Raw genomic sequence first — 26,893 nt, 5'->3', positions numbered from 1 at the left:
TTGACTCTTGCCTTTGGTTACTTTGCTTTCAGGCAGATGGGGAATTTCATAGTGCCGTGAGGGAGAACTGTGCAGTTCTGGCCTTTAATTAGTGTTTTAAGGAATACAGAAGCTTTGTTCTTTAAACTAGGACACTAGGGGAGAGAGAACAATGTTCTTTACAAAAGGACAATCAAATCACCAGGAGCCATTTTATGTTGTATACACAATTTATTTTAAATGCAGGCAAACAGAACACAGCGGTAGTTGTGTGTGCACGACAGGCACCCTAACACAACCATTACAGATAAAAAGAGAGTACTGATTGCACACCGTCCTCATACACACTAAAGTGTCCCATCTAATCCCATAAAATTGTGTGAAAGTGATGTAAACAACAAAATCTCCCACTGGTATTTGCTACATCACATCACTGTGCCTAATCAAACCCAACACAAATCAATCCAAACACTAAAAAAAAGAGTGAGTTGTAAAATAAAGAAGCATTTGTTTTGGTGCAAGACCCAAATCTTTGCTCAGGTTTGTGTTGGGAGACGAGGAAACTGGGACAGCGCCAGAGACTGCTCCAATAAACAGTGCTGGGGATTCACTCCAAAACACTGGAATAACTGACCTTGACCCACTCGCTTGGAGGAAACTGTCCTAAATACACAACTACACAGACAGCTCAGGCCACAGAAACCACAGGACAAGAGGGAGAAACTATTACTGCTTTTCTTCATAGTGGAGAAACAACAAACCAAGAGGAAAAGCATGAGAAAGGCAGTAAGAACCTAAAAATTGGGGCTTTTGCAGGTATTCTTTTATAATCGAAGATTAGAGACAGAAAATCATACCAACAGAGAGTCGGATTCAACCCTGGATTCCAAAATGAGCACCACAGCTCAATGTATCTGCAGTATCAGCACTACGGACTACGGTTTCGACGAAGAATCAAGTAACTGGGATGCTGCCAGAGCTATCAGGGTTAGCATTCACACTGCTGGCAGCGGCGTGGTGTTGGGCGGCACACTGTAGGGTGCGCATAAGTGAGTGTGTGTCTGCGATATTAATGGCTGACTGGAGCAGGCTCATAACTCTGGCATTAGGGAGAAGCCGGTGGTAATTACGACCCTATCTCTGGTCCCAGATCAGTATGTCCCGCTCCAGATAAACGAGGGCCGGCTCTGAGCCAGCGCTGATGGATCGAGGATCGTTTTCTTCTGCCCAGAGAGCAGCAGGAAAGGCACTGCATCACAAAGGCGTTCTTGACACATCTCTTTCTGTGCCACTGCTTCTAAGGAAGCACTCGATCTACAAGACAAAGGTTGCGCGGTCATAATAATCTCGTTTCGCTTCCAGCAGAATCATTGGCTCGCAGTTCCATTAGGATCTTCACAGAAGAGCTAAAGGGCAACCGAATCAGTTCAAAGAAATTTTTTGGGTTCAGTACAAACTTAAAGCTCAAACAACAGCATTTGTTGTTGATTACTACGGAAAATAATGTTGAAAAAAAAAAAGTATTGCACTGTATGCATTGTAGTTAAAATGTATTAATTTCTTTAAATATCTTAATTTGTGTTCCGAAGATGAACAAAGGTCTTACCGGTTTGGGACGACATGAGGGTGAGTAATTAATGACAGAATTTTCATTTTTGGATGAACTAACCCTTTAAAAATAAATACATAAAAACAAAAATCAATTACAGTAATCCACTTTTGTAAACAGTTTGAATTGATTCAGTTTAAATTGAAAAATAATTTGTTGATGCACTTACATTAATTATAACAATTATATACTGAAGAAATATAATTATTAAATGAATATATCAAGAAAACATTATTTGAGATGAAAAGTTGTGTAAATCATATTTTTTGCTACTGCTGTAGTTGGACGAACTTTTAGTGCCGTCCTGAAACCATGATGATTGTTACTTTTTTGGTTTTCTTACATAAAAGGACATTATTTTCTATGGTAATCAAAAAAGTAAAAATCACAATTACAGTAAAGCACTTACATTAAATAAAGTATAATTACTTTAAATTGCTGTGCAAAGATGTATAAATAAATTTTTGACTACCATTCTAGGTCGAACGTCTAGTACATCACTGTAATCGTGAGGCAAAATAAATTTAATTTCTGTGGTGATCAAAATTGTCACAAAAGTGGTTGATTGAATTTAGCATGTATTGAATTGTTTAAAGGGTTAGTTCACCTAACCCTGTCATTAATTACTCACCCTCATGTTGTTCCACACATGTAAGACCTTCGTTCATCTTCAGAACACAAATTAAGATATTTTTGATAAAATCCGATGGCTCAGTGAGGCCTGCATTGCCAGCAAGATAATTACCACTTTCAGATCGCCAGAAAGCTACTAAAGACATATTTAAAACAGTCCATGTGACTACAGTCGTTCAACCTTAATGTTATGAAGCGACGAGAATACTTTTTGTGCGCTAAAAAAACAAAATAACGACTTGATTTAACAATATCTAGTGATGGGCGATTTCAAAACACTGCTTCATGAAGCTTCGAAGCTTCACAAATATTTTGTGTCGAATCAGTGGTTCGGAGCATGTATCAAACTGCCAAAGTCACATGATTTCAGTAAACTAGGCTTTGTTACATCATAAGTATTTCGAAATTTCAATGGTTCACCACTGGGGGGTGTGACTTTGGCAGTTTGATACACGCTCCGAACTACAGATTCGAAACAAAAGATTTGTAAAGCTTCGAAGCTTCATGAAGCAGTGTTCTGAAAATGGCCATCACTAGATACTGTTGAATAAAGTCTTTATTTTGTTTTTTTGGTGCACAAAAAGTATTCTTGTTGCTTCATAACATTAAGATTGAACCACTGTAGTCACATTAACTGTTTTAAATATGTCTTTAGTAGCTTTCTGGGCATTGAAAGTGTTCATTATTTTGCTGTCAACGGAGGTCTCACTGAGCCATCAGATTTGATCAAAAATATCTTAATTTGTGTTCCGAAGATGAACGAAGATCTTCCGTGTGTGAAACGACGTGAGGGTAATGAATGACAGAATTTTAAAAGCCGTGAAAACTCTAAAAATGAAACGGTTATTTTTTGTATTTCTAAGCGGAGATGTTTTGTATAAATGATGGATGGGCTATGTTGATTGACAGGGCCTTTGTGTGTGAGAGTCCCCTGTGTAAACTCCAGCCCATTGAGTGCCGCCTTCTCATGTGGGACTCTTTAGAGGTTTCTGCCAGTCCTCTTTCTTACTTCTCCTATCTCACTCCTGTGACATGGCGTCCTGCTAAACCAAAAATCGCATTGGGAAGAGGTCTGTCACTCACACGTCAACTTGAAGGGAAAAATATAATGGCGTGGTTGGCATTCTCAAGCAGGTGCTTGGAAAGTGAAACGATGAACACCTGTTATTGACAGAGACTGGGGAGGGATGGGACGCAGGCTGGATTCAAACCAGCCTCTCCCGTATGAGATGCAACGTGTTTAGAACACAAAAATGTAGACTTTGAAAGGGAAAAAGACCATTTCGCTTACTTATGAAGAACTTTTAAAGACCACAAGCTGATGTGAGGTAAAATGGTTTATTACAATGTGCTTTGCAAACATGCAATGCAAATATGAATAAAAATAAGTCTTTAATAATGTGAAAATAAATTATTGTACTTCAAAACATTACAATGGAAAATATTATTAAATGCATTCAATTTTATTCAATAAATTTGTATTCATAAAAAGAGAAATAAATAGATATTTTGCCCAAATCCACAGTGGTACACTCTTAAAAATAAAGGTTCTTCATTGACATCAATGGTTCCATAAAGAACCTTCAACATCCATGGAACCTTTCCATTGTACAAAAGGTTCTTTATAGTGGATTATTCAAATATTCTTCACAGTAAGAAATATGGTTCTTTTAAGAGCTGTTCAGTGAAAGGTTCTTTGGGGAACCAAAAATGGTTCTTCTATGTCATCGCCATGAAAACCCCTTTTGGAACCTTTATTTTTAAAATGTAACTTCTTTAGATTTAAGACATTTCAAAATCTATATCAGTATTTCTGCTGATTTCCACAAAAGATACAAAAATGAATAAATAAAATAAATGTAACAAAGAAGTTAAAGTGAGAAAAGAGAAAGCACAAAGGAAGTTTGTCCAATTTCGTTGAGGTAATTTGATGGTAACATTGGATAAGTCAATCAAAAATACTGATTATTTTTGCTGATTTATATAAAAGATAATTATAGATAAAATTCCCTGTTGAAATGGCCAGCACTGGTGTTTTGATGTTCCATCTGAGCTTCTTAACTAGCTTGACCAGCAAAAACATGCTGATTTTTTCAGCAGGGTATGAACAAGTGTACGGATGGCGATCGCCTATCAAGAGAAACCGCAAAGCTCTGAACATGAAGAGACCAAACTGAACCAAATGAGAAGACAGCAAGACATCACCGAAAACCAAAGAAGCCACACCAAGAAACGCTCAACAGAAAATGCACAACACGCACTATAAACGTGATGCAACCAACCTTGATCACCAAGCAAGAAGGCATACAAACACCTTAAGACCGCTCTACATTCAACAGCCTCTCGGCCCATGAAAGACACATCAACTCTCACCAGCTCCCACAGAACAGAAGCAACGAGGAAACGACAGAAAAGAGAAGTCCTTGACGCTTTCTTATTCCTCAGCTCTCGTGATGAGAATACAGATTACAATTGGAGAATCCCTGGCCATACAATCAGCTTCTCTAGCCTGCAAAACAAAAACACACATTATTTTTTACCTTCTTTAATATGTCTAATGCGTTCTGTCAGGGCTTATGCTAGCTGCATCGAGGTTAGCAGGTCCTAATAGTCAGTAATAGTGTGTAGTCATTTTCACACTGGTGCATTTTCTAAACATTAGAAGTGGACTGATATGGGTTTTTCATTGGGCAAAGTGTATATCTAGTGAGCCAGGCGCAGAATGCAGAAATAATGCTGATATATACATATACTGTATGTACACACACACACACACGTTGGGTTTCCATGTTTTATGACCTTCCATAGACTTAATGATTTTTATACTGTACAAACTGTATATTCTATCCTAACCTTACCCCTAAACACAACTCTCATAGAAAACTTTTTGTATGTTTACATTTTCAAAAACACAAACAAACAAACAAACAAACAAAAAAACCAAAAATGATTTAGTTTGATTTATAAGCTGTTTTCCTCTTTGGGTCCAAAAAATGTCCCCACAAGATAAAAAATTTATGGTATTACTACCCTTGTGGGGACATTTTATCCCCACAGCGTACACACACACACAAATTTAATTACAACTAATAAAAAATTATCAAAACTAAAGCACATAAGGTCGATCGTAAGGCTGTGCCAAAAAAAAACAAAAAACAAAAAAAACATTTATCGATGTATTTTAATTCTTTTTCTTACAATAGTTCATTAAAAGTTATTTCCATAATATATTATATATTAAATATGTATTTAAATATATATCCATTATATATTTAAACATTAATTTAATAAAAATATTTTGATTCATAATGTAATATTTAATTTACAAAGTAATATAACATTTAATTTAAAATGTAATATAACTTTTTATTTGAATTTAAATTCTCCTATAATACATTATAAATTTCATTTTATTAGTTTAATATAAAATTTAAAGGCACAATATGTAAAATTTTTGTAGTAAAAGCCAGTGTTTTAGATTTTGTTCAGTTGACAATTTATAAATCGTGAGAAAATCAGGATTTTAAACAAGGATACGGGATGTGTACGGGAGATGCCTATCAATGGCATCATATCCGCTTACCCTCGGTTTCCGGTTTTATTTTGTAGAAACCATGGAAACACCAAAGAAGCTTTAATATATTACATGTTTTATTAGACAAGGGAACAACTGTTTGGTTACATTTATAGACAGAAAACAAATTATTGATATATAGATCAACACGTTTAGTCTTATTGTTTAAATCTAGTTCTCTTGATTTTCCGAGAGTACCATGCTTTTACCATGCTCCAGAGAAAAACTATTTTGTCAAATGGCTAATACAGCATTTTCTCCATTATACAATACGTTTTAAAATTATTTGCATGCCATTTAATTTTCAACACAAGCCATCTTATTAATGATATTCTAAAATCGATCTAGTTTACTTCAGTGTGCAACAAGTGTCTCACAGCAGCTGCCGAGCGAACGCTCAGAGTAACGTTATAACATAATTTTCAACACAGTAAAATGTCTCTAATATGATAAACAGCGCTGTGTTACCTCATGCGCTTGGCCGGAAGAAGAGGAAGCAGCGACTGCAGCATAATAAGAGCTCCACTGCTTGCGAGGCGTGACGCGTTCGTCTCTCATTAGCAATCGCTCCAGCGGCCTCGTTCAGCTCCAACATCACTCGGCCCTGCGCTGCTTCATACTACAGTAACATTAATAATCTCATCCATGAACATGATTTCTGCCTGAGTCCCGTCCCGATTCTTTTCCAACGGCTGTGAACTGAAGACGACATCTCCCAAGAATCCGCGCTCAAACTTGGCATCATCAAGCTACGCCTTTGTTTTGAATAGGCGACCTCTAGCGGTGAAAAATCTACATATTGTAGCTTTAAGAATGTTAAAATAAAATTGAATTCAATAAAATAATTTGGTGTATAATATTTAATATAAAATGTAATCAAAAATGTAATAAAATAATGTAATATCACATTTAATTTACAATGCAAAATAGCATTTAATTTAAAGCTTAACAGACCATTAAAGTAGTTAGAAATGTCATAAAAAAAGTAACAAAATTCTCTGCAGCATCCTCTGCAGACCACCTGCAGTACTTTAATGGACCCCTGGATGTGAATATACTCTGAATGTTGTTTTTATAAGCTGGACAAAAACATAGTGAACTGCATAGACATTATAGATAATTATTATAGACATAAACAATCCCACGGGTCTCTCTTGCACATTTGGTATCAGTTGTGATCCAATGATGATATTGTGATGCATTGAGATCATAGCACGAAACAGCTGCCGATACCCCCACCTAGCGACAACTAGATCCTCTAATGGTGCCCTGGTCATCAAACTGCTTTAGAGACATTGCTTCTCATAAAATTCCACCGTTGCAGACAGCGACTGCTGAGGCAAGACATTCTGCCTTAAATATATGTACATAAGCTGTCAAGCGTTCAGCGACTGTCTGATGAATAATGATGTTTGGTGCATTATACTGAACCCTCCACCGCTAAAAAAGGGCCACTCACAGTCTGGAGCCAAGAAAACCAGGGAAGGCAAGAAGAATGAGACGATGAAGAGGGGGTGAAAGAGAGATTGAAAGAGACAAAGAAAGAAATAGCCATTGATATTTCAGAAGAAGAAGACAAAGCTAAACAGTTCACCTGTAAATGTAAGGTTTCCTTGATCACTCAGCACTCGTTCTTGTTTAATCCATATATGAAGAGATAACACTGACAGCAACACTGCAGAGAATACTTCTCATTAGCTCTGCTTCATTATGGCTCTTAATTAAGGCCGGTCTGAAGAAGACTGAGGCGGCTCGCCAATGTGCTAGAGCGATGAGTCACGTTCCTTCGCAAAAACCAGGAATATTAAGTACAGGATTTGACTTATAATAGGCTTCATTCATCGCTCAGACACAAGAAGAAATGACCTGAAAATATTTGATGGAGTATAAAAAGCATATGAATGAAACATATCTAAAAAGTGTATTCAAAGGTGCTCGTAAAAGAGAAATCAACATTTTAAAATACTACTACTAATAATGTTAATACTACTAATAATATTACGATCAGTTATGTTTTTATATTCATTGTGTTTTCCACTAGATCTTGATTGGTTTCCTTTTCTGTCAGTCTCCATTGACGCCTCCACACTGCAAGTATAAAAGGTGATGTCGCATCTGTTTTCAGGAGGGTTGGTCCGGGCTGTGTACAGTATGTGCGTGTGCGCGCCTCTTTGAAATGTTTGTAGCCCCAAAGTATGCTTGATCTGTTACCCTCTATGCTGTTTATTTGCTTTATTCTTTGTTCTACCCCTTGCATTTAGTTTTGGTTATTTGATTTGAGTGTGTCCGTGCTCTTTGCTCACCTGTTCAGTAAGTTTGAGACAAGAGCAGGGTACAATGTCACGTGACATACATCGTGCTTCATGTAGTTCATTTTGACGTATTAGTTCACTAGTTTAGGAGTGTTGCCACCAAGCTTAGTTTGTTTAGTTAGAGTAGTTAAGTTAGGGTGTGCGAGAAGCACGCTGAAGATGTTGCTTTGATTTTTGTTTTGAATATTCTAGGTAAGATTTAAACCCTTTATTTAGAAGAATTTTGTTTTATTTTGTTATTTGATTTGGCAACACTCTCTTCATTATTTCATTTGGTAAGTCCATATTATCCCAAAGTTTTCTTTTTTTTATTTTTGTTTATTGTTAAACCCTCATGTTGTTCCACACCCGTAAAACCTTCGTTCATCTTCAGAACACAAATTAAGATATTTTGATGAAATCCAAGGTTGTAGTTTTTTTAACTCCATTAGAAAGCAACGAAATTACCACATTCAGTGTCCAGAAAAGTAGTAAAAACATCATTAAAATAGTCAACATGACTACAGTGGTTCAACCTTTATGCCACGAGAATACTTTTTGTGCGCAAAAACAAAGCAAAAATAACAATTTTATTCAACAAATTCGTATTGGCCTACACCGTTTATGTGAGCAACACGAGGCATGCGTGTAATGCTGACGTAGGAGCCGGCCAATAATGAGCCGGCGTTCGGACATAAACATGGAAACGCAGCACTGCACCAACTGCTTAACAGGCTGACAGGGAAGAGGAAAAAATGTTAAAGTCGTTATTTTGTTTTGGTGCACAAAAAGTATTCATCACTTCATAACATTAAGGTTGAACCACTGCAGTTACGCTGACTATTTTAACCATGTTTTTACTACTTTTCTGGACATTGAATGTGGTAATTTCATTGCTTTCAATGGAAGATAAAAAAAACCTCTCGGATTTCATCAAAACTATCTTTAATTTGTGTTCCGAAGATGAATGAAGGTCTTACAGATTTGGAACGACATGAGGGTGAGTAATTAACAGAAATTTCATTTTTGGGTGAACTAACGCTTTAACTGTAAACATATTTTTTGAACACATTTAAAGTCTATTTCTTGTTATATTGGTTGGGGGTTAAAATGAATAAATGTCTTTTCTCAGTTTGAACTTGTGGTGTTCTCCTCTTCACTACTTGCCCACTGTTTGATTTGATTATAGAGTTTCGTGAATGTTACATTCCCTTAATGTCCCTAGACAAATCGAAGAATTTTTGGGTCGTAACAAATAATAACAACAATAATAAAAGTTTTATTCTTAGTATTACAAATGAAATGATAAATTATTATTTCAAAATGCTTTCGTGTGTGTGTGTGTGTGTGTGTGTGTGTGTGTGTGTATAATATATATATATATATATATATATATATATATATATATATATATATATATATATATATTTTTTTTTTTTTTTTTTTTTTTTTTAAACAGGCTGATGCCAATTATATTGAATTTTTGGGCTGGCTAATATCAGTCTACAGTGTCTACATAAAGCAGCAATAATAATAATAATAATAATAATAATCATAATACTACTACTACAAGTATTCTTGTATGATTTTTTTCAGCATTTGAAAAAATTACTATTTTTATTAATATTAAAAAAATGCTGATTAATTTATTTGATTATATTAATTTAACAAATCATTATATTGGCTGATGCCAATTATATAGAATTATTGGCCTGGCTAAAATGTGTCTATCAGTGGTCAATAAAGGTGCAAAGCTGTAACCAGGTCAGTGAGTTTATTTATTTGTGCGGTTTGAGGCTATAACATCTGTGTACTGATCTGAAAGCATTTTTTGTGCAGTGAAATTTTTCAGATCAGCTTTAAGAAAAGTAAAAAAAAAAAAAAAAAACTCAAGCACGATTCCAACTTTCCTCATGGAGGATTTATAGATTTGGCAAAATGCTATGCAGACTTCAGAGGTTGACTGATTTCTCCTGGACGTGAAAACTGGAGCAGCCAATGAAATATTCAGGGCCAGTTTGAGCAACTCCATGAAATCTGAGGAGGCGATTCTGAAACCCTTCTTTCACACAGACAATCCATTACAGACAGCTAATCATCAAAAGAACAAAAAAATAGAATCAAAATATAGCATGGCTATTCTTCAGAATAAATGGCATAGCAGATGTAAATAAAGAAATTATATATATATATATATACACACATACACACACATATACACAAACAGACACCCTATAATATATAAATATTAGTAAAGCCATTACTAATTACTTACTCATCCACATTGTGGATGTGGTCTCACTGTGCCAGATTTTGATCAGCATTCAGTCTGGGACACACTGGAGCTCAAACATCAACTTTATCCAATGACCTACTACTACTAAATACCCTGAAAAATGCAATATGTATTAGATGGTCCATGGATGTGAGTCCAAAAGGAAGATGGGAGTATTTCTAGTCTGCCTCACCAAGTGTGACACATCAAGTCCAGATGATGGACAAAGACCAGAGGATCCCAGACCACAAAACCATTCCTTTAGCGCAACTGTTAAAACTGATGTTGCCAAAGATGGATCTGAACAGAAAATGTGCCTTTTGGCTTCATTGCATTTTTCCATTGACCATCTTGCGAGTCTTTTAAAATTCATCAGGCTGACTGATGCTCTGAACTGAGATAAATAGCTGCTTCAAGGTCCCTGTTTCAACCTCAAACAATAGACAGCCTTCTCCCCTGCCTTCGCCACAGATGAGAACAGATGGCGGCATTCATTCATTCTTGAACAAGTATAAATCTGAAGCAAACATAAATATATATATATATATATATATATATATATATATATATATATATATATATATATATATATATATATACACACACACACACACAGGAAGTGATGTCATCATGGTCACATGTCTGCTAAAATAAAGGCAGGAGTACAGGAGAGGTCCCTCTGAACAGGAAATTAAATGATTGAGCCATAGAGGTGCAGAGGGAGGACGGCAGCTCTGACAGTGATGCTTGTATAGTTAGCTGCTGTTTGGCAGCAGTCCATTTGAATCCAGTGCACTAAACCACTGACGTGCCGTCCCTGGACACACTCGGCACAGGCTTCACACAGCATACTAGACTAGAGCGCACAGAGACGAGTGCGCATGTGTGAGAACATACACGCAGCAGGAGAAGCGGACAGCCTGCCAGACTCCTGGAATCACTGGAGTTATTAATCATGCAGCAGTAATTACAGTAGGCAGGGAGAGGAAGTGACTGCAGTGGCCACTCATACATGCACACAAGCAAAGTAGAGGAGAAATACTGGATTGATCAGAGATTGTGAAGAACATGAGTAGAGTTAGTGATAAAATCAACAGGGTGAGGGCTTTTGGTCTTGTTCACCCTCAAATCTCAAAAATCTTGCTCGCCATCTTCTCAAAAAGAGTGGGCTTAAATGTACTGTAGTAATACTCGTATGCAGATGACAAAATGTTTATTTTTAGGCAGTTTTTGACAAAAATATACTTTAAAATTATATACTCTAAACTGGATGGATGGATGGATGGACAGACAGAGATAGAGATATAGACAGATAGATAGAATTAATATATATATACATATGTTCTTTCATACACACACACACACACACACATATACATACACACATACATACACACATATATACATATTATATATATATATATATATATATATATATATAATTTATTTATATATGGACATATACTTGCAAATGCTGATGGTGAGGAATTACAGTTGCAACATCTCATAATGAATGTCAAACTGAGTAGCGTATCACTGAGAAACATCCTGCTCAAGTCATCCTTGCGATGGAGGTTTGGGCTGAATAACTAGTTCTTGCAATATTTCATAATCGGACTCACGCTTTGATTGATATGGTAAAATTGACTGCATCGTTACTGTCTTTACAGTGTGTATAATCACTGAGCTTTAGGAAGCCTTCGGAGCTGTAAGCGGTAGACCAATCACAACAGACTGGGCCATCTGGCCAATCAGAGCAGAGCAGGCTTGCGGAAAGGAGGGATTTAGAGAGACTGATTCATCCGACGAGTCGTTTGAGAATCATTGAAAAAATGTGGTAAGGGGCAATGTATATTAAAACTAAAGTGTTTTTTGACCTTTGATGCATGTAAACCTGTTGTAGGAGACATCCTAAATGGAATTAGGAACCTTTCAAATGGCATAATAGGGCCACTTTTTTAATAATACAATATTTTAACACTTTTGTTTTAATTAAAATATCATATAAAACACCTCATCAACAAGGGTGAGAGAGGAAAAAAGAAATTCACTGGCAATAAATGGAGAGTGGGTCTGTTGTGTTTTCCTTCAAACACTGATGGAGAATCTTTCACCCAGTCACTTTTAAAGGAGATATGATCTCCAGAGACACCTCATGAAATACCGCCCTATAGACACCTCCTGTTTTTCAGCTCAGTAAATGATGTGGATGTGGTCTCACTGTGCCAGATTTTGATCAGCATTCAGTCTGGGACACACTGGAGCTCAAACATCAACTTTATCCAATGACCTACTACTACTAAATACCCTGAAAAATGCAATATGTATTAGATGGTCCATGGATGTGAGTCCAAAAAGAAGATGGGAGTATTTCTAGTCTGCCTCACCAAGTGTGACACATCAAGTCCAGATGATGGACAAAGACCAGAGGATCCCAGACCACAAAACCATTCCTTTAGCGCAACTGTTAAAACTGATGTTGCCAAAGATGGATCTGAACAGAAAATGTGCCTTTTGGCTTCATTGCATTTTTCCATTGACCATCTTGCGAGTCTTTTAAAATTCATCAGGCTGACTGATGCTCTGAACTGAGATAAATAGCTGCTTCAAGGTCCCTGTTTCAACCTCAAACAATAGACAGCCTTCTCCCCTGCCTTCGCCACAGATGCGAACAGATGGCGGCATTCATTCATTCTTGAACAAGTATAAATCTGATGCAGACGCAGCCCTACGTCCAGCTAACAATATGCGAGAATATTCGTAATTGCATACAAGGATTCTCAGGAGAGCAAATATGAGTTATGCAATAACCATTTGGTAATAGTGTGCAATTTAAAATACAAAATGCATGTGCATCAGCAAATCCTGACATAAAAGGTCGTCTTATCGCATGTCCTACATTGCAAGGCAAACGCCCCGTAATCCTATTGCGACAAGTTTTAGGCAAAGTTTTTAGATTGTGTTTATTCAACATTCAATAAATCCGACACAATATTACTCTTATCTTAATCCACGAGCAGACTTTTCTTATGTCGAGGGATTACGCAAACTGCTGACTAGGTTGCCCTGAACGCGCTGGAGTGGAAAAAGAAAAACCCCTCTAACTTTAAGCAGTTCAGCATGTTGAGGCCTTCAGTAAAGCTCAAGTATTGACTTCCATCAAAAATTCTTTGATTGGATTGACAGAAGCAAGTGCTTTAGCCGCTGATGAGGTAACCTAAAGTAATTTATCACTGACAGATGGAAAGGTAGCATGGACAAACATATACGCACATCAAAATCACCATACCAGAAACTCACCAGAAGACAAGCTTCACAGGCAGAATTTAGCTGACCCAAAGTGACTTAAGAAGTGTTTAATATCTACAATATTGTTGTCCGAACCGTGGAGAAATGAGCAAGTAGCAGCTTAAGTAGTAGTACTTTGTCAAACTTTACATTTAGCCTTGCTAGCTAAATGATAGCTGGTTATATACGTACAAGAAGTTGAGACAACAACAACAAAAACAATTCTAATTCAAGCACTCAAATTCATACAGTTTTTTTAAAGGCTCAAGATGTTGACTTTTAATTTAAAATCACTTTATAAGAACAACTGAACTGAAGATACAGTAAGTTGCACATAATGGAGAAGCTAAATGCTAAAAAAACTAAATGCTACACAGTCACACTGTATGCCTGCAGCTTTGTATGCATTAACCATCACATTGTTGTCTGAATTGTGGAGAATGTGTGAAATAATGAGCTGAATCTAGCAAGTAACAGCTTGAGAAGTAGATTTTGCCAAACTTTTTATTTAGCCTTGCTGGCTAAATGGTAGTTGCTTATACAAGAGGTGGACACAATAAGAAAAACAAGTTATCTAATTCAAAAGGTTATGTTCCATGTTTCATGTACTCAAGATGTTGCCTTTTAAATTTAAAATAACTTTACGAACAATTTGCATGCACTGAAGATATAATATGTTGCACAAATGGAGAAGCTAAATGCTAACTGAAGCTAATGCTACACTGTCACAGTGTATGCCTGCAGCTTTGTATTTTTAATCATTTTTGTTGCAAAAATAGATTAATTTTAATATCCTAATACACACATACCACTTGTTTTTCATGCTAATCTGTCATTTTTAACATTGACACTTTAACAACACTATGCGAAACTCAAATGAAATGCATCCAAGCAGCTGAGAACGCTTCAGTATTTATAGCAAAATGCAAAAAATACTTGACAAAATACATCCTGTATGGATTTAATGAGCAATTCTATTTTCTTATGGAATGATTCTGTATTATTCTTGAAGGTCGGCAACCTTAACCTTGTGTAACCTGAAGTTAACATGTCTTACTCATGGACACAATAATGAAAGGTCATGTACAGTATTTCCCCTTGTAAGGTTCAAACCCACCTCCCTTCAGTTTCCAATCTGGATCTTCAACCACTATATCACTTTAACTGGACCTAACCAGTTGGTAACTCATTGGCCCTATCCTACTCATCATCTCCTAAATATAGCACACCTCAACACAGACTCAATTTCACACTACAAGATTTTACAAGAAGTGCTCTCCGGATGGCATCCAGGAACAGAGCCAGTCAAAGGACCGGTGGCGGACAAGAATGAAAAAGTGATTTGGAGACGCCGCTGCCCGCACAGCATATTGAGGACCATCAAAGTGGAAAGAGATTAGAGCTGCGGTGTGACGATGACAAAGTCTGCCAGCTCAGTCTGAGGGAATGAGATCTGGTACTGGGACGCTGTGATGAGAACGCCTTATGGGATGGCTACAGTTTTTTTTTTTTTTTTTTTTTTTTAAATAATATGTTTCTGCATGTCACTTCCTAAGACACTGGCTATGTTTGGAATAGAATAATAGCGCAAATTGTGCAATAGCAATACATGTATGCGCTATGATGAATGGTTCAAACAGTATATAGTAGTCACATGACGTCACCATGCTGCAATTCAGCCTGGTTATCATAATGGAAATAAATTACCCCATGTCATCTTTAATATATTGCATTGTGTGATACAATTTAATATTAAAATACTACTACTACTACTACTAATGATAAAAATAATAATAATGATTTTGATATAATTAAGTATACTAAAATACACACTGAATTGACCGCCGTAATCCACACTGTATTCCATGAATACACATATCTACACATATTTTTTTTTTGTAATTTATCGTACAACTGTATAATGGATAGGGGTGTCAATTTAAGCAAATATTAATTATTATTATTATTAATGTTTTTATTAAATTAAATATCGATGTATTCAAGACTGATTTATTCTCTAATAATTTAACCACTTTTTATTCTTAATTCATAATTCATAATTCATAATTAATAATAATAATAATAATAAGTTATTATTATTATTATTATTATTATTATGATGATGATGAATAATTATGACAATTATACTAAATAACCAAATAACAGTCCTAATATGTGACCCTGGACCACAAAACCAGTCATAAGGGTCAGTTTTTTTAAAATTTATACACAACATTTTTATATGAATAAATAAGCTTTCTATCAATGTATGGTTTGTTAGGATAGGACAATATTTGGCCGAGATACAACTATTTGAAAATCTGGAACCTGAGGGTGCAAAAAAAAAAAATCAATTTGCCTTTAAAGTTGTCCAAGTGAAGTCTTTAGCAATGCATATCCACTCACAAAATTTTTTTTTGATACATTTATGGTAGGAAATTTACAAAATATCTTCATGGAACATGAGAGAAATAGTAGACTAGTATGGTAGTATGCAATTTCAAACATAGCCAGTGACGAATGGACATACAGTTTAGTTGCATGTATTGGCTCGATCAGCAGACTCTCACCTTTAGCCTGCTCTTCATCCTCCCTCTCTTCTTCTTCCTCTTCCTGCTCCTCCTCCTGCACTTGGCTGGGGGGCCTGTAGGGTGGGGGGAGACGCATGGGCGGAGGGACACTGGTCTGTCCTGCTTTATGCTTGAAGAGAAAAGAAGAGACTGTGTGTGAGAAAGAGAGTAATGCAGCACACTGTGGAAAGACACTACAAAGGACACAGGCAAACAAATAAACAGTTACAGATGAATATAAATGAATGCTGCTGGGAAAACTGTAGACAGAGAAAAAAGCGAATGATTTGAAGAGAATCATTCTTTTGAATCAAATCTTTTCAATTAAATCCAGTTCAAAAAACCCATCCAGTGATTCGCTTACAAATCAGACTGATTCAGTTGTCAAATAATAATACGTCTGTTTCTCCTACAAAGCTACTTCAGAAGACTTTGAATATAGTGCACAAGTCATATGGATCCCTTTTATGCTACTTCTATAAAGCTTTTCTATTCAAATTTGGGTGAGCAAACCCACTTAGAAACCCCAACAAAGCACGAATAAGAGAGAACGATGATAAGAGCATGAAGAAAGCTGTAAATGGAAGCGGGTAGAAATTAGGCAAGGGGCTATTACGAGAAGTGGTATTGTAAAACTGCCATTGTTGGAGAAAAGCCTCAGGAGATGGACATGGGAATAATATGTGGAAAGTCACCGCAGAAGTTATCATCAACATCTCAATATGAAGGCACTTCAACTCACACTGTTCTATAGATTTTCAACAAACTATTTATTAGGGATGCAACTATGTTTCACAAGGATACACGCCTATACAGGCATTTTGACATAATTTTGTGTGAATTTGTACGTTCAAGTGCAAGAAGACATGAAAGAGAACTCTATTTAATAGGCTATTCGCACGCTGTCTGAGAGGCAGCTTTCTGGGCGAGCGCTTCGGATGTTTGTGCACAGAAATATTCTTGAAAAAGTCATGTGATTACTGTACCACCTTCCTGTAATAATGTAGGAAACCACTCGTTATACATAAATCATGTAACAGGTCATGTTTTTACTTGCACATATAATTTAGTTTTAATTCGAATGACGTATGTGTGCTGAGTGAACGATCAGCAATCAAGAGCATGAAACAGAAGTGTGCGCTCTCTCTCTCTTCACTTTCAGTTAACGTTAGTAATATGCTCATCATTTTTCTTTCTATGCTATTGCCATATCCGACCGAACTACAAACTTTCCAGCGATGTCTGTGAAAAAAGGGATGTGCGCTCGACAAGCTCACGTTCTATTAATTCATAGACATCCTTCTCTGATATATCCATTCTGCTCTCTGTTTGCTCTGTTGTCAGTGTTTCTTTGTCACTAGCACTGTACTGTACATGCTGTGTGGTATCAGTTGTTATTATCGGAGCATTTTAATGAGTATGAGTACACAAGCGCAGTATTGGGCCCGATACCGATACTAGTATCAGTGCATCCCTACTATTTTCTGATTGTGGTTTTATTGGACCCCCAAGTTCATTGGTCAATGGTCCATTCTTGTAGACAGATGTGTTGCTATACTTTGATATAAAGTAGCTAGGGTCTCCTGAGAAGGTTTTTGAAAGTGTTGCTATGGTGTTGTTAGATGGTAGTCGCTATGGGATTTGTAGGGTGATTTCGTAGGAGTAATTTTTTGCATGATGCTATACAATTTCTAGGGTGTTCTGAGTGTTTTTTCCATGATTCTGTGTGGTTGCTAGGGTTTCTGATTCATTTGAAGCATATCTCTATGCGATTTCTAGGGTGTTCAGAGTCATTTTTAACATGTCACTACACAATTTCTAGAATGTTCTGAGTAGTTTTTGGTCCATCACTATGCAATTTCTAGGGTGTTCTGACTCATTTTTAACACGTCTCTATAAGATTTCTAGAATGTTCAGAGTGTTTTTTTTTTGCATGTCTCGAATAAGCCCAAACACAACATAAGACAATGCGTAGATCACAGAGTAACATGACATTCTGCTTGGCTAAAGCTATAGGACTTCCGGGATCCGATCACGTTGCAATCATAACGCAGTGTTTTCCAACTTCATTTGAAATTTTAACCAATGGAAACTGGATCCCGGTTTGAAGGTCCAAATTGCAGTTTCAATTCAGCTTCAAAGGGCTCTACATGATCCCAGCCAAGGAATAAGTTTCTTATCTAGGGAAACAATCTGTCATTTTCTAAAAAAAAAAATAAAAAAAATAATGTATATACTTTTTAACCACAAATGCCCAAGCTGCATTGAAACTGCAGTTTGGACCTTGAAACCATTGGTAACTGTTGAAGTCCACTATATGGAGAAAAATCCTGGAATGTTTTCCTCAAAAACCTTAATTTCTTTTCAACTGAAAAGAGAAAGACAAACATCTTGGATAACATGGGGGTGAGTAAATTATCAGGAAATTTGAATTCTGAAGTGAACTAATCCTTTAATGCCCCCGCTGGCAATAAACACACATGTGCAAAGTAATTTGGGTGTTATGGTTGGAGCTAGAAGGTCTAACCCCTAACCCTACCAACCTATTAGATCAACAGAGGTGAAGTTGGACTAGGTCAAGCTCAACTCATGACGTCCAGAGAGGGGGAGCTCTGTGGACCCTCCTGATGATGAAAATCACATCATGCGGAAAGTGCGCGAACCGTCGCGGAACATGGACGCCCGAAGTATACTTTGGACTTTAGGGTTAGGGGTATGTTTAACAATACACTGTATATGAAAATGTTGAACATACATGCAAAATAACACATTTAACCAGTGACAACAGTGTCTAATCAAGGCTAACCATCTCTCAATAAAGCTGCAGCTATTGTAGATCACATAAGTCACCTCTAACAGATCTATTAGCATTAATCAGCTATTAGCGGTGCTTACAGAAGGATGCCATAATGTTTCACTGCTCCTGAGAGCCACACTTACTGCTGATTAATAGCTAATGAACGATGGAAAAACGATATAGAGGGAGAAAGACCGCTAATGTGTGCAAGAGCTGTGAATACAGGTATAAGCAGCCGAGGCTAATTTTGCTATGTTGGCAAACAAACAATTTTGCACACAATATATGGGAAACATTAATTCTTGTATTTAGTCTGTTGCAGTTCCTTTTTCAAATCTAAATTTACATTTTCTTTTGGAACATAACATCAGAAATAGAAAGCAGTGAGAGTTTTTCTTCAGATACGAGCTGAAAAGTTAATTAAATTTGCAGGGTGTAATTAGAGGGCCCCACATTCTGATTGTGGTGAATAATCACGTAGCCTCGGGAACCGAATGAAACTAATGGTTGAAGGAGCAATTAGGCAAATTACCGTAATTTCAAATTAATTGCTAGAAAAAAAAAAAACTGTTTTAATCAAAACACAGCGACTCTAGAGGTATCGAGAAGATTTCAAATTGGGATTCTTCTGCAGGTCTCCCGGGAAGAGACACCATTTCTCAGAAACATGGGTTTGCTTGCGCATATTTGTCCTCTTTTCCTTTATTATTTCTCTTGATTCTGGGATGCGGCGAGGGTTATAACAGATTGCGATAGGTTGTGCTTTGATGTGAATGGAAACCAGCCTTAGACAGTTACACTAGTGGACACAAAGACATCTTGAAAAGGACACATAATAAATACAGCATTCAGCTTCTTTGCAAAGAGACTCAGAGTGTGAACATTACAGGCAGCGGGAACATAATAATGGATCATTAAGAACACTGCAGTTCCAGTGAGAATCATTGCAGTGAACGCTGCCGATTTGAGCTCTAGCACAGGCGGCTAATATCATGTGTTCAGATATAAAATATGGTCCAGAAGCCTGAGACCACAATAAAAGGAATTCAAAAACTTAATTAAACCTGGAAATATACATATTTAATCTGATATCATTCTGAAAAAAAAAAAAAGAAAAAGAAAAAAGATATTAAATAAAAAAATCAAAATAAATGCATTCACTAGTCTAAAATGTTGGACCCAATTGTATATTTGTGTCCTTGCCTTTCAATTTGACTTTAGATAAGTATTATATTATATTATATATATATATATTATATATATATATATATATATATATATATATACATACACACACACACAGGTGCTGGTCATATAATTAGAATATCATCAAAAAATTGATTTATTTCACTAATTCCATTCAAAAAGTGAAACTTGTATATTATATTCATTCATTACACACAGACTGATATATTTCAAATGTTTATTTCTTTTAATTTTGATGATTATAACTGACAACTAAGGAAAATCCCAAATTCAGTATCTCAGAAAATTAGAATATTGTGAAAAGGTTCAATATTGAAGACACCTGGTGCCACACTCTAATCAGCTAATTAACTCAAAACACCTGCAAAGGCCTTTAAATGGTCTCTCAGTCTAGTTCTGTAGGCTACACAATAATGGGGAAGACTGCTGATTCGACAGTTGTCCAAAAGACGACCATTGACACCTTGCACAAGGAGGGCAAGACACAAAAGGTCATTGCAAAAGAGGCTGGCTGTTCACAGAGCTCTGTGTCCAAGCACATTAATAGAGGCGAAGGGAAGGAAAAGATGTGGTAGAAAAAAGTGTACAAGCAACAGGGATAACCGCACCCTGGAGAGGATTGTGAAACAAAACCCATTCAAAAATGTGGGGGAGATTCACAAAGAGTGGACTGCAGCTGGAGTCAGTGCTTCAAGAACCACTACGCACAGACGTATGCAAGACATGGGTTTCAGCTGTTGCATTCCTTGTGTCAAGCCACTCTTGAACAACAGACAGCGTCAGAAGCGTCTCGCCTGGGCTAAAGACAAAAAGGACTGGACAGCTGCTGAGTGGTCCAAAGTTATGTTCTCTGATGAAAGTAAATTTTGCATTTCCTTTGGAAATCAGGGTCTCAGAGTCTGGAGGAAGAGAGGAGAGGCACACAATCCACGTTGCTTGAGGTCCAGTGTAAAGTTTCCACAGTCAGTGATGGTTTGGGGTGCCATGTCATCTGCTGGTGTTGGTCCACTGTGTTTTCTGAGGTCCAAGGTCAACGCAGCCGTATACCAGGAAGTTTTAGAGCACTTCCTGCTGCTGACTAACTTTATGGAGATGCAGATTTCATTTTCCAACAGGACTTGGCACCTGCACACAGTGCCAAAGCTACCAGTACCTGGTTTAAGGACAATGGTATCCCTGTTCTTAATTGGCCAGCAAACTCGCCTGACCTAAACCCCATAGAAAATCTATGGGGTATTGTGAAGAGGAAGATGCGATATGCCAGACCCAACAATGCAGAAGAGCTGAAGGCCACTATCAGAGCAACTTGGGCTCTTATAACACCTGAGCAGTGCCACAGACTGATCGACTCCATGCCACGCCGCATTGCTGCAGTAATTCAGGCAAAAGGAGCCCCAATTAAGTGCTGTACATGCTCATACTTTTCATGTTCATACTTTTCAGTTGGCCAAGATTTCTAAAAATCCTTTCTTTGTGTTGGTCTTAAGTAATATTCTAATTTTCTGAGATACTGAATTTGGGATTTTCCTTAGTTGTCAGTTATAATCATCAAAATTAAAAGAAATAAACATTTGAAATATATCAGTCTGTGTGTAATGAATGAATATAATATACAAGTGTCACTTTTTGAATGGAATTAGTGAAATAAATCAACTTTTTGATGATATTCTAATTATATGACCAGCACCTGTATATACACATACATACATACACATATATATATATATATATATATTTAATTTCAAATCATATTGCAGTGAATGCTGCCAATTTGAACTTTATGGTAAACAGCTAATAATATGTGTTAGGTGCAGTGTTGGGTAAGTTACTTAAAAAAAGTAATTAATTACTAACTACATCATCAATATTGTATTTAAAATACTTTTCTAATTACTCTGTCTGAAAAATAATTTAATTACTCAATAAGTAATTCAACTCATTACTAATTACTTCTTAAAATCCCTATAAACCTTGACCGGATAGACAATAGAACGGAAACTCTTTTAATAATTTAAATACGAGTCAAACATGGAATAGTTTAGCTTTTTATAGCTTTCTAAAACATTTTAGCTTCATTAAAACATACCATACTTAAAATTGTTTTAGTAACAAATAGGGATGTCACGATACCAAAAATCTAGTAGTCGGTACAGATACCACCAAAAGTGCACAATACTCTATACCAAAGTCGATACCACGGTAAAAAATATTTAAAAATACAAACAAAACAATGCTATATATTTTTAAGGTAGGTCTAATAGTAGTAAGTAAAAATATCACAGAAATTGAATAATCAAATATAAAATAACTCTGCATAGTCATAACTGTATAAATTAAACATAATATTAATCCTTATTAAAGCTTTTCTTTTGTTGTTTGATTATCATTTATAATACAGGCAGCCAATAGTAGACAGTAGCATGTTTTAAAGGCTGCTGTCACGCAGACCTAATGGACGGAGACAATATGCTGTTACACATGCTGTTCACATTCACATAACCAACGCGAATATACGCCAAGGCGGGCATTTTGACATAACTGTGTGTGTATTTGAAAGTTTATGTGTAATAAACCGTGAAAATCTGACACTCACGAGAGGCGGCTATGTGTGTGCGCTTTGGTTGAGAGCGCACTGACTGAAGACTGTCTCTCAGAGAGCGCGCGCAGTTTTTTCTCCCTAGAACATATATAGCTTACATTTTACCATAATGTTCTTGCCTACCTGTGTCAAAAAAAGTGAAGTAATTGGAAAATTTTCATTCTGCAAAACAGCCACTCGCTTCTGCCGACATCTTCAGACAGCGACTACGCAGCTGGTGCGAAGTTGCAAACTCATGCGCAACTGCACTACAGCACTACAAGTACATTATAAGTAACTGTAATTAAATTATCTAAAAATGAACAGTAATCCCTTACTTTACCTTTTCAGTGGATAAGTAATTTAATTACAGTAATGCATTACTTAGTAACGTGTTACACCCAACACTGGTTAGGGGTAACGGTACACATACTCAACCCACAAATTTTCGGTACTGTTAACCACAAATAATCGCAATAAGCTCCGTGTTTTGTTACTTTTGATAAGAAACAAAGTGTCATCTTTCAAATTCTGTCCATTTTATCAAGAAATTCAAACAATAAATGCCGTTCAGTTCAAGTGGCAGCAAGGAGCGTGAGTGAACACGATCATCTCTTCCAATTTAATACTAGTTACAGAATGCACATGAATGAACACCTGAAGGTATGTTGAAAGATACAGTACAACTTACTGAAATGTTTCACATCTGTGTGTAATTGCTCAATCAGTGTTTCAACGGCAGAAAGACATCAATAAAACAGCTTGTAAACAATGTCACGTAGCATTACGTTTACCTCAGGCAAGACATTCAGCGTCCACAGCATGTTAGTTCGCTAGAGAAATGAATTCTTTTGATAAATATATGCATTATATTAGCCTATATATTAATTATATTTTACTTAACCTGTTAGTCATGTCTTGATTATTTAATGTATGTTTAAATAAATCTGTCAAGACACTGTGAAAATGATTATATTTCAACAACAAATTGGAGTAAAAACATAATTTTATAATTAGATAGAGCAGTTACATTATATATATATATATATATATATATATATATATATATATATATATATATATATATATATATATATATATATATATATTATTTTAAATTAAAAAATAAAATAACAGCATTCACTTGTCTAAAACATCCTTGCCTTTTAATTTGACTTTAGCTAAGTATTTCTCAATATTCAAGATTCAAATAAATTAAATGTATATATATACACATATACTGGTCAAAAGTTTGGAATCTTTACAAGTCTCTTTTGGCCACCAAGGCTGCATATATTTCATCAAAAATATAGTAAAATGTAATGTATTCCTGTGATGATAAAGCTGATTTTTCAGCATCATTGCTCCAGTCTTCAGTGTCACATTAATATGCTGATTTGCTGCTCAATTATTATTAATTATTGTTGGTGCTCAGTTATTAATAATGGATGATAATGAAAATTCAGCTTTGCCATTACAGGAATAAATTATATTTGAAAATATTTTGAAATAGAAAGCAGATATTATAAATGTAAATAATATTTAACATTATTACAGTTGTTTTTGATCAAATAAATGTATAAATAAAAAAAATAATAAAAATAATAATAAATAATAAAAAATATATTAGCACTAAATGTATGATTGAACATTTTTGATCATATAATGCATAAATGCATTAAAAATAATTATATATATATATATATATATATATATATATATATATATATATATATATATATATATATATATATATATAAAAAATAAAATAAAAATATATATATCAAATAATTCAAATTTGATTAAAATAATAGGACTTGCAAGATTAATTGTGTTAATTTTGATCTCATCATCTTTTAATAATTACATGCACAAAAATGTACAGCCTTATTTGCCATATCCCAGAGCTGAAGGTGAAAGAGCCACAAATCAGAGGTGAGCTTGTGCAGAGCGCAGTCTTGTAACTCACCTGGGCTGCTTTCCTCTTAGCCTTGTGCTGTCTAATGCTGGAGGCCGTCACCGAAGCAGGCTGTGAACACACACACACACACACACACACACACACAGAAAGTCAACCTCACAGATAACAAACCCGGACACATCAGCTCAAGAGATTTGTGCGTTCCCAGACTGGGACTGAGAGAGAATGAAATCAATTATCTCAGACAGAGGAAGACATCAATCATTGACATCCCGTTAGTGTCGCTATTACTGTTGAAAGCATCCAATCAGGAGGGATTAGCACATGGCATGAGAACAGCACTACAAGACCCTGTGCTTGTATGGTTGCTAAGGTTAAAGTACCCAACCTGCAGGACATTCGAGCTAAGGTCATAAATTCATTAAGTTGTACTGTATGAAACAACAGCTCTGCTCAATTGTGCAAAAGCCTTAGGGTCAACACAGACAGATTCAGGAAGAGCTTCTTCCCTCAAATCACACAGATCCTCAATAAGGAATCTGCTAGAGGCACATACTCTGCTCTCTGACCACAATATTGTGATACAAAAATAATCCAGTAGGTCTTTAGTAATGCACATGTTCCCCTTCACATTTTGTGCTTTTTTCTCCTTATGCAAAGTCAAGGACACATACGTTACAAAACTTGGATGACACAGTTAAAGGATGCAAGAACAATGTTTACTACAAAATAGAGGCACATTATGGAAAAATACAGGGTACTAACAAGCAAACGAAAGAGTGCTAGACCTTTAGCAGCAGAGCTGCGGCAGGAAGTGGCCCAAGAGTGCAGCGTCATTTACCAGTGACTTCAGTAACGACTGAGTGGAATTATTATTGTTGAACTGGAAATGAATTGGCCCCATTTTCATAAATGAGAGCACTCAGGCGTGAACAGGGGGGTCATATCTGAGGTGCACAGTGGCAGGAGAAGATGATGGCATTTTAAATGGCAGTTTTACCCGTGGAGTAGAGCACAGGCTCTGCACGATGAAGACTACGGGACTGGGCGCTGCTTTGATAGCCTGTACTGCCTCCTCATGGCTGGCATTCTGCAAATCCACTCCAGAAACCTATTTATCACAGAGGATGACAAATAGACAAAGGACAGAGAGAGGAGGGAGATAAGAGATGATTTAAAGGGGACATGCATTTGAAAACAGGATTTTCTTGATTATTTAGCAAAAAACTGGTTATTTAGTCCAAGATGTCAGAACCATGTGCTCATTAACATATGCCCACCCACATTTACATATCAATATATGTTCATTTGGGAGGGTCAAGTTGCTGAAAACTGAATGATAATTAATTAAGCCAGTAGTTTTTATATGCAAAGAAGTTAATAATAAAACTGGTCATTTACATACTGTCTTAAAGGTTCAGTAGCAAAAACAGTATAGAAAAACCATTTTGGGGGCAAGAAATCTTTATAAGCAGATTCAGGGATAAATAAAATGCTACAAAGAATATGGCCCCTTTAAAATGGTTAGATAGCAGAAAAGACCAGAATATCAATGGGCGTAGTTGTGTACTAGTAAGTAACAGCTGTATTAAGAGCAAATGTGTCTGAACATGTATGTGTGTGGCTCTCAGACCTGTAAGATCTTGTCTCCTGTTTTAAGGGCACCCGTGCGTCCAGCTGGGCTGTCTGGCAGCACCTGTTTGATGAAAATGCCCTTCAGTTCCTCTCCGTTCTTCAGCCTCTTTATAACGGTGCGTCCGCCCACTATGCTGATACCCAGAGACTCCTGCGTCTCTGGCCACACCTCCACTCTGAGAAAAAAAAAGAAAAAGAAAAAGGAAAATAATGTTTTTGAATGAAGTTTCTTCAGCACAATAAGGCTGCATTTCTTCAATCAATAATACAGTAAAAACAGTAATATTGTGAAATATTATTATTGCAATTTAAAATTGTTTTTTTTTTTGTATTTGAATATATTTTAAGATGTAATTTATTCTTGTGATGCAAAGCTGAATTTTCAGCATCATTACTCATCTTTAGTGTCACGTGATCCTTCAAAAATCATTCTAATATCCTGATTTGGTGCTCAACAAACATTTCTAATTATTATGAATGTTGAAAACAGTTGTGCTGAACCATTTTTTCAGGTTTTGATGAATAAAATATTTTTTT

General features: G+C 36.1%; 1 protein-coding gene across 1 annotated transcript in view; it reads right to left on the bottom strand.

Moving 5' to 3' along the window:
- patj (PATJ crumbs cell polarity complex component) overlaps positions 1-26,893 on the bottom strand; it is a 117,948-nt gene that overhangs the window by 47,375 nt on the left and 43,680 nt on the right. Inside the window, 4 exon segments of the mRNA XM_051907584.1 lie at positions 16,220-16,349; positions 24,770-24,829; positions 25,722-25,832; positions 26,355-26,532. Of these exon segments, the coding sequence (XP_051763544.1) occupies positions 16,220-16,349; positions 24,770-24,829; positions 25,722-25,832; positions 26,355-26,532 (479 nt within the window).

Source organism: Ctenopharyngodon idella, chromosome 10 (genome assembly GCF_019924925.1).
Source record: "Ctenopharyngodon idella isolate HZGC_01 chromosome 10, HZGC01, whole genome shotgun sequence".
NCBI lineage: Eukaryota > Metazoa > Chordata > Actinopteri > Cypriniformes > Xenocyprididae > Ctenopharyngodon > Ctenopharyngodon idella.
The sequence above is the reverse complement of the archived record's forward strand: the minus strand, read 5'-3'. Positions and strand labels throughout refer to the sequence as shown.